We start from the raw sequence: 16,443 nt of genomic DNA, 5'->3' as shown, positions 1-16,443 counted from the left end.
TTTTCAACTTGCAATTGCCCTGAAGATTTACTGCAATATAATTCCTTTAGTGGCAGGAAGAGGATATTACGAAACGAACTTACGAGATAAGGAATTTAATCCAACGAGTCAGTGAGTCAAGGCGATTTAATCCAACGAGCTGACAGTGAGACAAGGCGATTTAATCCTGGCTGGATTTAATCCAGCCAAGCCCTTCCCGGCGGTCCTCATAATAGTCTGAGGCTAAATCGAACCTATAGCCTTGTCCACCGTATCCCAGCTTAATGACTGTTTTCTTACTAGAGTGTTCGCAATTGTGGTAAACGCTACTGGTTCATTTTGAGAGACGAAGATTGGGATTGGGGAAGGGGGGTAATAGGTAAGTAGGGAGACTGGGAGGGAGGGAGGGAGGTGAGAGTGTGAGAGAATTAGAGAACTGAGAAAGAATTCCTCTAGTATTTGAAGTGTAGGAGTGTGTGAAGCGGCAGTCATTTGCTTCCTTTGATGTGTGTAATTGTCTCGTAATTGGGGCTGTACACGGGAGGCTCTTTGAGGCGAGGGGGCGGGGGGGGCCAGGGGCTTATCATGCCGTCGGTGTGCGTGCGCACGCGCGTGCACACGCTGCCTACACCCTCCTCGCTACACCCTTATCAACTGTGTGTGGGGCTCCTGTATGGTGATGAGCTGTAGTATATACTGCCTATTCTCACACACATTCAGAATATATACATTATGTGTGTGTGTGTGTGTGTGTATACTCACCTAGTTGTGCTAGTGAAGGTACTCTATCATATCTACATTTGAAACTGTGTATGGAGTCTGCCTTCACCACATCACTTCCTAATGCATTCCATTTGCTAACTGCAGTGATGTACGTGTGTGTGTGTGTGTGTACGTGTGTGTGTGTGTGTACGTGTGTGTGTGTGTGTGTGTGTGTGTGTGTGTGTGTGTGTGTGTGTGTGTGTGTGTGTGTGATGTAACGGTAGGACTGATAGCAAGTGACAAAATAGTTGTAATATCAATTTGAATTTATTAGCTATAAAATTTGACCTAACAAATATGTATGGTAGTATAAAGGTATAATTTATCTTTTATATATCTCCATTTCATCAAATCGACAACATTTTTATTATATAAATATATTTGAAATATAAAAAATTATACAACTACTCATTTCCACTTAATTTGAGACTGGCGCTGAGTTAAAGGCATCATTTATCTAGCGGCATTAATTATTTCCCCGCTTATAACTCTCCTACAACAGCCTAGAGCGGCATATTGTCTCTATTATTAAAGTGGTGGACACGACGTACTTTAGTACCTTAAGATTCGCTACCTGGAACGAAAAGTTCCAAGGAGCACGGGCTATGGTGATCCCCGTAGTAGAGCGTCCCATCCATCAAGGTAATTTTACTTGCACGATGGCGTCAGTATCTCCTCTAGTGGTCTAGGATCCAGTCCAAAGGATCCGGCCCAAAGGATCCGGCCCAAAGGGTGAGAATTGTCATTTCCTTCAAGCGGCCAGACGAGCCTTACATCCCTAAGCCAATCATATATAAGGATTGCTCAGCCGCCGTGACGTAATTGGACTATTTGGGAAAGATACTACCCACTTGGATGTCACTGTCTTGTTTACATGTTTTCCCGGGCTTTCTACCAGCTGATAGGCGATTAAGATGGCTACGAGGGGGGGGGGGGGGCATCTTATCAACCTATTCGACCTGTTCTATGTAACTTTTACGTCTCCCCTCATCTGATTTTAATCCACATTTATGTCGTCCCTCATAAAATAGACGGGTTATTGTATGATTTACTGTTTACATTTTACTTGTAAAACATTGACAAGGGTTCCAGTTATGTTGATTAAGTATTTGGCATATTTATGCATCCCTTTTCAAAATGTGCGTGTGTATGTGTGTGTATGTGTGTGTGTGTGTGTGTGTGTGTGTGTGTGTGTGTGTGTGTGTGTGTGTGTGTGTGTGTGTGTGTGTGTGTGTGTGTGTGTGTGTGTGTGTGTGTGTGTGTGTGTGTATGTGTGTGTGTGTGTGTGTGTGTGTGTGTGTGTGTGTGTGTGTGTGTGTGTGTGGCTCCTAGCCCCGCCTTTCTTAGATTAATGCAATGACTCATTTCTCACGCTTTGATCATAATTACATTTAAAAATTTTAATCGAATTAGCTTCAGTCACTTCTACATTGTAACATATTCCATTTATTGCCTTCTCTAACACTTAAAAACCTCTTCCTGGTGTCTCTCTGATTCATTTGCATCTCCAGTTTCTATGAACAGTTCTGCTGTTCTCAGTTTTGAACAATGCTACTTTGACTACTTTGTCAATTTCCCTTAGAATCTTATATGTTGTTATCATGTCCCCCCCTATCACTCCTCTCCTCCAGTGTTGTAAGGTCCAGTTCTCTCAGTCTTTCCTCATAGCTCAACCCAGGAAGGAGCCTCGTTGCATATCTTTGGACCTTTTCTAGTTTCCTTTGTCCTTTTTCAGGTAAAGGATGCCAATTCAAAAGGGAATCTCTACTTCGCTGTGTATAGGGCCTGGAAAGCCTCTTTGTCCAAGTTTGTGAAGGATACACGGACGAGGGCCAGTATACCGCATGCTCCTGTTGTTATTCAACAGTATATGGCGTGCTGACCAGACCACACACTAGAAGGTGAAGGGACGACGACGTTTCGGTCCGTCCTGGACCATTCGACACAATCGACTTGAGAATGGTCCAGGACGGACCGAAACGTCGTCGTCCCTTCACATTCTAGTGTGTGGTTTGGTCAACATACTTTAGCCACGTTATTGTGACTCATCGCCTGCAGTATATGGTGTACTGTTGAATAACAACTCTGGCATCAGATACGGGGTTATAGTTACTCTTAGATCTCACTTTCATGATTGCGGAATCTGTCCTCCCTTCATCTGATTCTGTCGTAATGATCTTCGTACTCTTGTTCCGATCATCATAACAGTGACTTTGGCTGGGTTAAACTAGCAGCCATTTTTCAGACCACTTCTGGAATTTGTCCAAATTTATTTGCAATGCAGCACAATCTATTCCTGTCCTAAGTCTTCTCATTAATTTTGTAGCATCTACAAATTTGATATGAAGGAGCCAATTTCCTCTGTCAGATCATTGACATATATTGGAAACAGAATGGGTCCTAGAACCAACCCTTTTAGTACTTCGAACGTAACTTCTCCCCCTTCTCTGATATCTCCGCTCTCACTGTAACCCTTTGCTTCTTTCCAGAGGGGGTACCCACTGACCCAACATAGAACTCTTCATGATGCACCAGCCATGAATAGGGTTCTTTTATGCGGGACTGTATCCAATGTTTTCTGCAAGTCGAGGAATATGCAGTCTATCTATACTTGTCTCTCTTGTTTGGTTTCTGTCATCTTTTTGTCGAACTCTCGCAAGTTTGTCAAGCAGGATTTTCCTTTACTAAATCAGTGCTGCTGCTGCTGTCTTGAGACAAAATTGTCTCAATTTGTCTTCAGATTAGTTTTTCTATTAACTTGCTAAGGATACTTGTTAGCAATGCAGGTCTGTAGGTTAACAGTTTCTGCTTTTCCCCTTTCTTACAGATTGGCACCACATTAGCCATTTTCCAGCAGCCAGGAAGTTCTCTCATTTCTAAAAAAGAATTCAATATTATGGCAAATGGGCTGCACAATGCTACGGCTGCCTCCTTTAGTATCCCTGGCAATATTTTCTCTGGTCCCACAGACCTGTGTCACATCCAGTTCCTATAGTTGCTGCTTTACTTCTTCTGATGGCACTGTTATTTTAGTGTAGCTTTCCTGTGGAATTACCTGTACGGTTTGGGTTTATAGCTCAAGTGATAAATCAATTTTCAGCTTGAATACTTCCTCGAGGCTTTTGTTAAGTTCCTAGCGTTAAGTTCCTCCTTATTATTTTCATGTGTGTCCTCCCTCAGTTTTGTTAAGTCTGATAACTTGATCATTCACAGTCATCTTTCTCCTGATGTGACTATAGAATAGTTTTGGCTCGGACTTAGTTCCTCTCTACCACTTCTACAAGCTTTGCTCTCCATTTCTTATCTCCTCTTGGGTACATTTTTGCTCAGTCACTTTGGCCAATGGGTGATGACTGATGATAAATGAGTGGCGATTGATAGCTGGTAGATTTCGATTCATGGAAGAGGGGGGAATTGGGGTTACTGGAATGGGAGTATGTTGGAGTTCCAGCATGTGTGGTCTATGGAAGGATCCGGAGGTGTTCCGGTTGTTTGTTCCTTATCAGGCATGGAAGCAGAGTCCTTCTACCTGAGGTCCGAGCTGTTCGTTGGTTATATTAATGTTCTTGCACTAAATCACTAATATGGGATGGTTCACTTGCATTTTCTGGAGGGGTGTGGGTGTTTCTTGTCTTGTCTCGCTCTTCCCCTTATTCCTGCCTGTTGCCCACTCTCCTCCCTTCATTACTTGTCTCTTTCTTGCCCCCTTCTTTGTTTTTATCTCTTATTATTTCCTCCTTGCTCGCATCGGTTTCCAAGCAGATCCTTTCAGAGCCACCTTATTGTTTTGAGAGCTCTCCTTTTGGTTCATTGGAATTCTTGGACCTGTTTCATTTTGTGTGTGTGTGTGTGTGTGTGTGTGTGTGTGTGTGTGTGTGTGTGTGTGTGTGTGTGTGTGTGTGTGTGTGTGTGTGTGTGTGTGTTTTAGAATAGTCGGACTTGTAGGCAATTTGTTGAATATAACCCAAATGGGTCAAATCAATGATGGTTGCTCAAACCATGTCATTTACTCTCTCTTGAAATATCATTGTACACTTTTTAAATAGACCTCACACATTTTGCAAAGGTACAACTTAACAGCCTCATTTCACACAAAATAAATATAAAACTGCAATATATCCGTTGTTGTTGTTGTTTAAGATTTGCTACCTGGAACAAAAGTTCCAAGTAGCACGGGCTATGGTGAGCCCCGCAAAACGCAATATATCCATATATATATTCCCTGCGGGTTTGATCTGAAGAGAGGGTTGTTGTGGTGTCTCAACGGTCGTGTGTTGCAAGCTAATTGCAGACGGTACATAGGACCATCAGGTCCTATGTACAGTCTACAAGTTCAAGGTCACGAAGCCCTGAACTTGACCATCTATCACTTCCATCTAATTTATCTTCACTTATATGTACTAACACTACAAAATACATATACAGAAACAAAAACAGCCGGCTTAACAATAACAGCCGTACCTTCGTTGCAATCCGTCTACGGTCTTTTGTATCCGGCGGCTTCACGTCAATACGGAAGAATGCACTCAATATGGCGTGGGATCCGGCCCTAAAAGCTTTTCTCTATGTTTTCGCAAGTTCCTCAAAAGCCCTTTTTCAAAAAATCGCTACCAAGAAAAATATAATGCCGCAGCCTTTTGAGATGAAGCGGCAAAATACCTCGACGAACACGGAAAAGACTGTATTGTTCCTTTTTGTAACGCGAGTCATTGAAGGGGATTACCGCTCTGATGCTCGGTGGTGGGAGGGGGCGTCGCTCCTCTCCCTCCTCCGATACCCTTCCATCCCCACCCCTACCCTCTCCCACCATCCTACACGATGCTAGAAGGTATCCCCTCCCACCCCCCTAGACTGCTCCGTCCCTCCCCCTCACCCCTTCCATTCCCCTACCGGCACTCCACACATTGCTTGAGAACCTTCTTCCACCCCTCTCCTCTTCCCTTCCCCCCCCACCCCTTTCTCTCCTACTCCCCTCTTCCTTGATACTTCTAGCTCCTTCATTCCCCTTTACCTGCATGTGTATGTGTATATATATATATATATATATATATATATATATATATATATATATATATATACATATATATATATATATATATATATATATATATATATATATATACATATATATATATATACATATATATATATATATATATATATATACATATATATATACATATATATATATATATATATATATATATATATATATATATATATATATATATATATATATATATATATGATGTAGTTTGCGTGTATATCTCTAGGGATGTTATTGTTTGTTAGAATATCTCAAAGCGCTCAAAGAGATATCTAACTGTTCAACAATTCTCATAACTTATGTTATTAAAAGTAATCATCTTCCATTAATTACATTAGTACCTTACCTTATCGTAAAAAAAAAGTTGATTACCTTACTATATAAGATATAACGATCTTCCCTTAATAATAGATAAAAAATTTACGATCTACTCACCCTGACGTGTATAAGCAAAGCTATTATCCTTCCCCCCCCCCCCCCCCCGCAATCTTTCACCTGCCCAGTCATCACTTCCCTCACACTCATATGTTAACTCATCTCCATGCCCAAAGTCTTACGGGCTCACCATAGCCCGTGCTACATGGACACTTCGTCCTGAGTAGCTAAATCTGAAACAACAACAACAACAACCCAGTCTCTTATCAATCCAGACGTGCCACCTCAACCATCTTACATTTTTATTCCCTGGCCTCGTCCTTCTTGACCCCGTGTTGTGACTGTGGCAACTTAAGATGAAGCAACTGTGGCGCCCCGGCCTCTCGTCCTCACTCACAGCCTCCCAACTATCATCTGGCTCTCTCTCCTGGCTGTGTGTCTGGGTGGCTGTGTGTCTGGGTGGCTGTTTGGTTGGCTGACTGTCTGACTGTGTGATTGGTTGACTAGTTTATTCATGGCTGGCTGGCTGGCTGGCTGGCTGGCTGGCTGGTTGGCTGGCTGGCTGGCTGGCTGGCTGGCTGGTTGGCTGGCTGGCTGGTTGGCTGGCTGACTGGCTGGCTGGCAGGCAAGCAGGCTGGCAGGCAAGCAGGCAGGCAGGGAGGCAGGCAGGCAGGCTGGCTGGCTGGCTGGCTGGCAGGCAGGCAGGCAGGCAGGCAGGCAGGCAGGCAGGCAGGCAGGCAGGGAGGGAGGCAGGGAGGCAGGCAGGCAGGCAGGCAGGCAGGCAGGCAGGCAGGCAGGCAGGCAGGCAGGCAGGCTGACTGGGAATCACTCAGGCACGACCCTGTTTACCAATTTTGTTTCTATCTCCCAGAGACAATTTGTCCAACGAGGAAAATGCTATTAATGGAATTTTTAAACAATCGCAATTTACCCCATTCCCCAACCCCCCTACAGTGAAGAATATTAATTTACCTTGATTTACCTGAGGGCCACCATCTCTAGTGGCCTCGACGGGAAAAGGGAAGCCGGCGGCTTGTGAAAGGGGAAGGGAGGGGGGTGAACTATTGGGAGAAAGCGCCAAGCCATTATGACTATATAGCACTTGGAATTAGGGATGGGACGGGAGGAAAGGAATGGTGCCCAACCGCTTGGACGGTCGGGGGATTGATGTTGCCTGTGTGTTACACCTCCGGCGGTGGTGTTGCTCTTGCAAGGGGGCGGGGGAAGGGGGGGGAGGGGGCTGTTGTATTAACTGCAACACTATCTTTGGCTGAAATTGTTGCATAGTATTAATACGTCGACCACCGTATTGATACCGTCAACACCCCCATAACGGTCATTGGAATCACTGCCTCCACTACATCGAGACTCTGCCACCAGAGTAGGGGCCTCGTAGCCTGGTGGATAGCGCGCAGGACTCGTAATTCTGTGGCGCGGGTTCGATTCCCGCACGAGGCAGAAACAAATTGGCAAAGTTTCTATCACCCTAAGTGCCCCTGTTACCTAGCAGTAAATAGGTACCTGGGAGTTAGTCAGCTGTCACGGGCTGCTTCCTGGGGTGTGTGTGTGTGTGTGGTGTGGAAAAAAAAAGTAGTTAGTAAAACAGTTGATTGACAGTTGAGAGGCGGGCCGAAAGAGCAAAGCTCAACCCCCGCAAAAACACAACACAACTAGTAAACACGACTACCACCATATCCTTCCACTACTACCATAAGTGATACATGAAGGGAGGATCTAACTGCCATCCCCTTCCCCCCCCCCCCACACACATATACACCTCGCCACCACCACCACAACAACCACGCACCTGACCATCACCACCACCACCACAACAACCACCCACCTGACCATCACCACCATTCACCTCACCACCACCACCCATCAGATATCCTCAAAACTACAACAACCACCACAAAAAAATACCCAAAACAATTACCTGTCGCCACTAAAACACAATTCTAAATTGACATTGTTATTTAACAACTGTTAAGCATAACCTCCCATAATTACCAGACACAACCCCCTCATCACCATCCGCCATAACCTCCCAAAAGATCACCCCATGACCAAATCCACAAGGGCCGTGACGAGGATTCGAACCTGCGTCCAGGAGCATCCCAGACACTGCCTTAATCGACTGAGCTACGACAGGGTAGCTCAGTCGATTATGGTCGACTGATTTTTTCGGCCCGTGTGGATTTGTCCATTTGATGCATCACGTTAGTGTGATCTCTGTGTGTAATCACCCTATGACCTGTGCTCATTAGCCCTAATACACCTGAGCTTAACCTCCGTCTCCTTCCTCCTGCAGGTGACATGACCGGGAAGCACTCGGTGTACACCATTTATGAGGGCCACGAGATCATGTTCCATGTCTCCACTATGCTTCCCTTCTCCAAGGACAACAAACAGCAGGTAGGAGACCTTTCTCTCTCTCTTTTCTCCACCTTCCTCACCCGCTTATTGGACCTCAGAGGGTGCTGGGTGAACCTGAAAGGTTTGTTTTGTTGAATCAGACATGCTCGTCGTTCAGACTGTTCTGAAACAGCGGTTAAATGGACGTTAATCACCCGGCCCGTCCTTATAAACAGTGGTTAAATGCTCGTTAATTCAGGCTCAAAATGCAATGTTTATGAATGAAAAATACTTGACACGCAATTGACAACTGGTGAAAGCGAACATTTCTGGACCTCCGGTCCATCGAAGTTCTGGCTCCAGATTCACGAAAGCATTTACGCAAGCACTTACGAACCTGTTCATCTTTTTTCAATCTTTGGCGGCTTTGTTTACAATTATTTAACAGTTAATGAGCTCCGAAGCACCAGGAGGCTGTTTATAACAAAAACAACAGTTGATTGGCAAGTTTTCATGTTAATAAACTGTTTAATAAATGTAATCAAAGCCGTCAAGGATTGAGAAAAGATGTACACGTTCGTAAGTACTTGCGTAACTGCTTTCGTGAATCTGGCCCCCAGGACGACTTCGATGACGTCGTCTGTTCGAATCGCTCCTCTCTTAATACTTCACCCTACGTCTGACAAGTACGAATAAATCTCAACAGAACCCGAACGACTAACCTAACCTAGGAATATGAAGACGGGCTGTTACACACAGAAATCACAATTGCGTGTTGCATCAAATGAACAAATCCACAAGGGCCGTGACGAGGATTCGAACCTGCGTCCGAGAGCATCCCAGACGCTGCCTTAATCAATTGAGCTACGACATGGCCTTCAGGTTAGTTTTCTATGTCGTAGCTCAGTCGATTAAGGCAGCGTCTGGGATGCTCTCGGACACAGGTTCGAATCCTCGTCACGGCCCTTGCGGATTTGTTCACGGGCTGTTACACATGACATTAATTACGTTCGAGGGTATTTTAGTAAGTAGTGTACTTTTTTTCAAGTCTTTAGTAAGTAGTGTACTTTTTTCAAGTCTTCAGTAAGTAGTGTACTTTTTTCAAGTCTTTGAATCTCACACAGTTAAATTCTTCACCTGTATTACAAATACAAAAAAAATGCCAAAACACTTGACTTAACCTCTCCTCGCCCTAACAGTAAAAACAAAATATAATACATAGTTTTAATTTATATTTAACAAAATATTCTTTTCATCACAGAGTACGTTAACATTTTGAATGGGTCGTTTGGGTCGGCCTCCACTTAAAATAGCTGAAAATTATATTTTTGAAAGTGAAATATTCTGTAAATTCGAGCAAGAATCATACATTTAACCCATACGGTCATATTCAGTAACAGAGGTACACATAACCTAACTCCAGAGGTACACATAACCTAACTCCAGAGGCACACATAAACAGCATAACGTCAGCAGCATACTCTCCGCTGGCAAAAGTTACAGCAACATTCAGGAACCAAAGTGAGGAGGCATTTAGAGAGCTTTACACCGCCTACGTGAGACCCGTCTTAGAGTATGCCGCCTGAAGAAACATAAAGAAAGTGGAAAAGGTTCAGAAGTTTGCGACGAGGCTCGTCCCAAACTTCTGAAGGGGTTAAGGATATAAAAAACGGTGGGATATGAAGAGCGACTAAAAGTACTGAGCTTGACGACGCTAGAGAAAAGGAAGGGAACGTGGAGACATGATAGAGACCTATAAAATATTTTTGTGGTGGAAGCTTGAAATTCAGATGAGTTATAGAGATGTTAGAAATTTTCCAGTTAGCATGAGAGTAGTGGGAAAATGGAATGAACTAAAAGGCAGGTTGTGGAAGCAATCTCTATTCGTAGTTTGAATTGAAGCACGAATCTTCCGATGCTTCATAATTCACAACAAAATTTCTTGTGTTTTCTTCACGTGAGAAAATGAAGAAGGTATTTTTCAACTTCCTTTTCTTCACGTGAAAAGGAAGTTGAAAAATTAACTCTCCAAAGTTCATTGTCTTGTTATTTATCCTGACGCTAAAAGGTGCGTTTCGTTAACTCTCGTTACTATTATGTAATGGCAGAGTTTGAGGTTACAAGGTGTTACTGCTGCCGGATATGTAACCGGGAATGGGGTGACGGTGAAGTACCTCATCCCGTTACATATGAATGGTTACCTCGTAACCATTCACACTTTGCCTTTGATCATGTTAACAAGAGCAAACAAAACACACCTCGCAGCATCAGGTTAAATAAAATCATAATGAACTCTGAAGAGTTCATTTTTCAACTTCCTTCTCACGTGAAGAAAAACAGAGAACATTTGTGGTATAATCACAAGAGTTCACCCTTCCTGTCATTTCCAATTATATATATATATATCTACAAGAAAGATTGTTATCATATCTACAAGAAAGATTGCTATCAAACCAGCATTTAGGAAGGGGAGGGAGGGACAATATAAATATATATATATATATATATATATATATATATATATATATATATATATATATATATATATATATATATATATATATATATATATATATATATATATATATATATATATATAATCTGCAATATGCAAGACAAATGCTTCTCGTTCTCCGTGTTGGTGTGATGATGCACGAGTGTGCCGGCCTGAGTGACGCCTGCCATGCATGGTAGAAGGAGCACTGGTGAAGCTGGTCTCCCCGCATCATGCACCAAGCAGAGAGGAAGCTGTATTATACGTCCTCGGCAGGCAGACGGTGTCGGGGAGGGCGCGCTAACGTGGGTGGGAAGGAGGGCACGCTAACGTAGGTGTGGGAGGGAGGGCACGCTAACGTAGGTGTGGGAGGGAGGGCACGCTAACGTGGGTGGGAGGGAGGGAACCCAAACGTGGGTGGGAGGGAGGGAATGCGGTTGAGAGGGAGGATGCGAAGATGCAGCATCACGCTGGTCGATAGCAGGAGTCAGGCCATTCAGCAGATGCAAGGGAGGAGAGAGAGAGAGAGAGAGAGAGAGAGAGAGAGAGAGAGAGAGAGAGAGAGAGAGAGAGAGAGAGAGAGAGAGAGAGAGAGAGAGAGAGAGAGAGAGAGAGAGAGAGAGAGAGAGAGAGAGAGAGAGAGAGAGAGAGAGAGAGAGAGAGAGAGAGAGAGAGAGAGAGAGAGAGAGAGAGAGAGAGAGAGAGAGAGTGAGAGAGAGTGAGAGTGAGAGTGAGAGAGAGTGAGAGTGAGAGTGAGAGAGAGAGAGAGAGAGAGAGAGAGAGAGAGAGAGAGAGAGAGAGAGAGAGAGAGAGAGAGAGAGAGAGAGAGAGAGAGAGAGAGAGTGATACAGTGGTAGTACAAAATGAAGACACAGAGGAAGACCGTGTCATCAGACATACACTTACAGATACACGTAACGGAGAGAGGCAGACACAGATATACAAGTAAAGATACAACAGCAGAAGCAAAAACATGCGGAAGATACAGAAATAAATTTAACAGACAGAGAGGAAACAGGGAGGATGGAGGAGGAAGAGGTAGACAAAGGAAAAATAGATAAGAAACAAATTCTCCCAAAAAGTACAAACACATCCTTATTTGTGCCTCATCTCTAACTTTTGTCTAGACGTGTGTGTGTGTGTGTGTGTGTGTGTGTGTGTGTGTGTGTGTGTGTGTGTGTGTGTGTGCGTGCGTGCGTGCGTGCGTGCGTGCGTGCGTGCGTGCGTGCGTGCCTTTGTAAAATGTAGCGGATGAGATGGTATCTGGGAGGACGGTAGAGAATGAGCAAGACTTATATTAGAAGCTGAAAAGGAATGAAGGTGTTTCTTAAGGAGGCCAGAGTAGAGACATGTTGTTGGTGAAGACAAGAGGATAGGAGAGGAGAGAAGACTGTATCCCTGAGTTCAGGACGATGGGTAGGGGAAATGGGAGGTTGTGGGGGGGGGGGGGGGGGGAGGGAAGGGGGTTGGTAAGAGGGATTATTTGGGGATCTGTGTTGGGAAAAATATATATGTTTAGGGAGGAAAGAGAGAGAGAGAGAGAGAGAGAGAGAGAGAGAGAGAGAGAGAGAGAGAGAGAGAGAGAGAGAGAGAGAGAGAGAGAGAGAGAGAGAGCTTATATTCTACAACCTGTGTGCACACGACGGGTACTGGAGGACTTGAGAGTGTCGTGTAGTGTGGAGAGGGAGGAAGTAAAGGGCTTACCTTCAAATCCGAGTGGGAGACCTGAGAGGGCAGAGGCTCGGGCACAGGGTATAGATTGGACAAAAATTTGAGGCGACTTGTTTGAGCAGCTGGGGATATATTAGTAAGGAATCAGTTTAGCAGCATAAGAAAGGGGTAGAGTAGGGAAGGTAATGCTGACATGACATGAGGAGAGTGGGACGTGAGGGGAAGTAGACGAGAGGAGAGCGGGACGTGAGAGGTGTTCACGAGGAGAGAGCTCAGAGAGCACTGGGAACAAGAATGGAAACTGCCATGGGATCGGTGAAGTAAAAAAAATGCAAAGTTACTTAAGAGAGCCAGACTGAGAGACGAGGGCGCTTAAATGGCAGCAAGAATGTGCAACTCCAGTGGCTGGAGGGACGCCAGGAGGGGGGGTGAAGGACGCCAGGGGGCGAGGGACCCCAGGGGACGAGGGACGCCAAGGGACGAACCCAGAAGAGGCGGCAGAAGAAAGAGGACGAGGATGAATCGAGGTGAAAGGGATAAACGTACCTTTACTTGGCCCAATTTCTTTCTTCCCGCGCGTACTTACCTGGTTGATGGGGTTCTGGGAGTTCTTCTACTCCCCAAGCCCGGCCCGAGGCCAGGCTTGACTTGTGAGAGTTTGGTCCACCAGGCTGTTGCTTAGAGCGGCCCGCAGGCCCACATACACAGCCCGGTTGGTCCGCCACTCCTTGAAGAAAACAATCTAGTTTTCTCTTGAAGATGTCCACGGTTGTTCCGGCAGGGACAACAAAAAAAGGATTACAGTAGTTGACAAAGTTTACCGGCAATATCGGGTTTCGTTGTACTTCAGTGAACGAGACACAAATACTCGAGCTGGGATGCAAACCTCGTCCATCTGTTTTGAAAAGGAAATCTTCAATATTTTGATTATTTTTTCCCCCCCAATATTCTAATTTGGTTATAACTATTGTCAAAGTTACTCTAACCAGTACCTTTCAATTATCACCGGTAATTATTGGTATAATGTTATTACCTAGATGGCTTAAGATATTAAATACTTTATGACTGATATTTTTTTTTCAGACAGTATCTGCTTTTTTTTTCCTTGTCAGCTGGACGTTGTGTATAATTATCTTAGATAATTTTCCACAACCTGACTCATGTTATTCAGTGCGCGTCTCTTATATGACCCTCGTGTGTGTGTGTTTTATTTTCGAAAGTCATATATACAGTCTTATTTTCAGGTTGAATACGTGCAAATAATGTGCACGGAGCGGCGGCCCCTGACAAACACGTGGCGGAATGAAATCTCGGGGTCAAGTTACCAGTTGAACTATCGGAAGTGTAGATGTTTTAGGTGATGAATGTAAAGAAAGTTGATCCTAGGTCATGCCTGATGAGGCCCCTGTACGTAGTTTGACCAAAGATAGGTATGGTGAACTGGGGTTCAGTCGCCCTGTTGCAACCTCCATCCCAATCTCTCTCTCTCTCTCTCTCTCTCTCTCTCTCTCTCTCTCTCTCTCTCTCTCTCTCTCTCTCTCTCTCTCTCTCTCTCTCTCTCTCTCTCCAAGCTCTCACTTTTGTCAAACGCATCCCCCCCCTTCCCCCCCCCCCCCGATGCCTATTTCGGTGTCTGTCTGTATGCAACTTACAAGAACCTTCCCAACCTTGTATGTGCAGCTCTCTATCAAATCCCTTTACATCCTCGTCTTCTCCAATCACGTTTCTTCCATCCCTCCCCCTCCAATGACCCCAAAAAGCTGACCCCTCTCAGAGACCTTACCATTAACGCCCCTGTGTTTCCCATTACCAGTCACCCCTCAAGGCCACCCCTTTCATTATTGCCACTCTTCCCCTTTACCTACAAGCTTCCACCTTTTCTGTGCCCCCTTTCCTTTGCATGCCCATCTCTGTATCACCCCTCTGTATGACCTCTGTGTATGACCCCTTTGTACGCCAGTCGCCACATGCTCCTCTACCAACGCTCCCCCTCTTCCATCTCCACCCAGTTTCCCTCTTCCACGTCACCCCCTTCTACCTCCCTCTGTAGCAGATAAGGAGTTGTGTTTTTGGTGTGCATGATTGATGGCTAGGATGTGAGGGAGCGTGGTGAGGAGAGAGAAGGAAAGGCGGAGGAGGAGTGGAAGAGATGGGATGGGGGAGGAAGAGAAGGGATGGGGGGGGGGAAGGAAGGATACAGGGATTCATTTATTCTTGAAGTCCATTAATGTTTACTAATATACACCATGTGATGTCTCTCTCTCTCTCTCTCTCTCTCTCTCTCTCTCTCTCTCTCTCTCTCTCTCTCTCTCTCTCTCTCTCTCTCTCTCTCTCTCTCTCTCTCTCTCTCTCTCTGTGCCCCTTGATTTCCTCCCTTCCCGTTTCTTTTCGCTCCATATTTCTCCCCTACTATCTATATATCTTTCTCCCCTCCCTTCTCCTTTTTCTCTCATCTCCCTCTGTACTTCTCCCTTCATCGCTGTCCACCCCTTCCTGCCCTGCCCTCATCCTCTCAGTTTCATATCCATAATGTACATCACAGCAGCTTCTGAAGCCCACCGAATCCCCCTTTATCTTTATAACGTGTAAATATATATATATATATATATATATATATATATATATATATATATATATATATATATATATATATATATATATATATATACATATATATATATATATATATATATATATATATATATATATATATATATATATACATATATATATATATATATATATATATATATATATATATATATATATATATATATCCCAATTAATGAAGAATAAGATGATTTAGTTATACATATGATGACAGGCACGATGCTGCTTTATGCATGATGGTGATAATGATGCTGGTGTGATGTTGATCATGAAGGTGAATGATGATAACGATGTCGATAAGGATGCTGGTGATAATGAGGGATGTTGAGATCTGTTCAGATGGATGTGTGTGTGTGTGCTTCTGTAGAGTTATCTTGCGGCCTCTTGGAGACTTGCAACTTCCTCTCTACTAATAGGTCGCATTTTTTTACATCATGTTAACTCATGCAAGTTACACTACGGAAATTTTTTTTTAAGTCGGTTTTGATACTAATTCTTGTCCCATGATGGTAGGTTTGGTTCTTTGCGAATATCAGACGGTTTACGATAATCACTCCAACAACGTGTATATAGCGAGCGGTCAGGAATCTTACGAAAAATGTTTTTGACGGATATGCTAAGTGTCTTATTTCTATCTGTCTATCTCTGTGTTCTCTCTCTCTCTCTCTCTCTCTCTCTCTCTCTCTCTCTCTCTCTCTCTCTCTCTCTCCCATTCTCTCCTTTCTAAAAATTAGAAAGGGTTCGTATTTTTCTGCTCACTAAATTATTCCTATTTATTTTAAGAAATACAACATGGGCTAAAATTTTGAATATTTGATAAATAGTAGATTTTGGATTCTCAAGCCAAGTTTTGACTTTTCATAACAAGTTTTAGCCTGGTAAGACAAGTTAAAACATGGTATAAGCTAATACTTGACTTCCAAATCTTGGTATCCAAATCTGCACGCAAGAAATAACATCACATTAGACCACTAGGCATGGCAGGATATGCAAAATAGCCCCGTTGAAAACCTGAGGTGCAGCAGGTACGCTGAGAGAGAGAGAGAGAGAGAGAGAGAGAGAGAGAGAGAGAGAGAGAGAGAGAGAGAGAGAGAGAGAGAGAGAGAGAGAGAGAGAGAGAGAGAGAGAGATCAGTGTCAACATCAAAGGT

The 16,443-nt window shown here is 44.0% G+C and overlaps 1 protein-coding gene across 1 annotated transcript in view; it reads left to right on the top strand.

Annotated features, from left to right (window-relative positions):
* LOC123745134 (GTPase-activating Rap/Ran-GAP domain-like protein 3) overlaps positions 1–16,443 on the top strand; it is a 311,764-nt gene that overhangs the window by 176,959 nt on the left and 118,362 nt on the right. Inside the window, exon 9 of the mRNA XM_069300473.1 lies at positions 8,475–8,578. Within this exon, the coding sequence (XP_069156574.1) occupies positions 8,475–8,578 (104 nt within the window). The remainder of the gene's footprint in view (positions 1–8,474; positions 8,579–16,443) is intronic.

The sequence above is a fragment of the Procambarus clarkii genome, chromosome 44 (genome assembly GCF_040958095.1).
Source record: "Procambarus clarkii isolate CNS0578487 chromosome 44, FALCON_Pclarkii_2.0, whole genome shotgun sequence".
NCBI lineage: Eukaryota > Metazoa > Arthropoda > Malacostraca > Decapoda > Cambaridae > Procambarus > Procambarus clarkii.
This window is presented reverse-complemented; position numbering and strand designations above follow the sequence as displayed.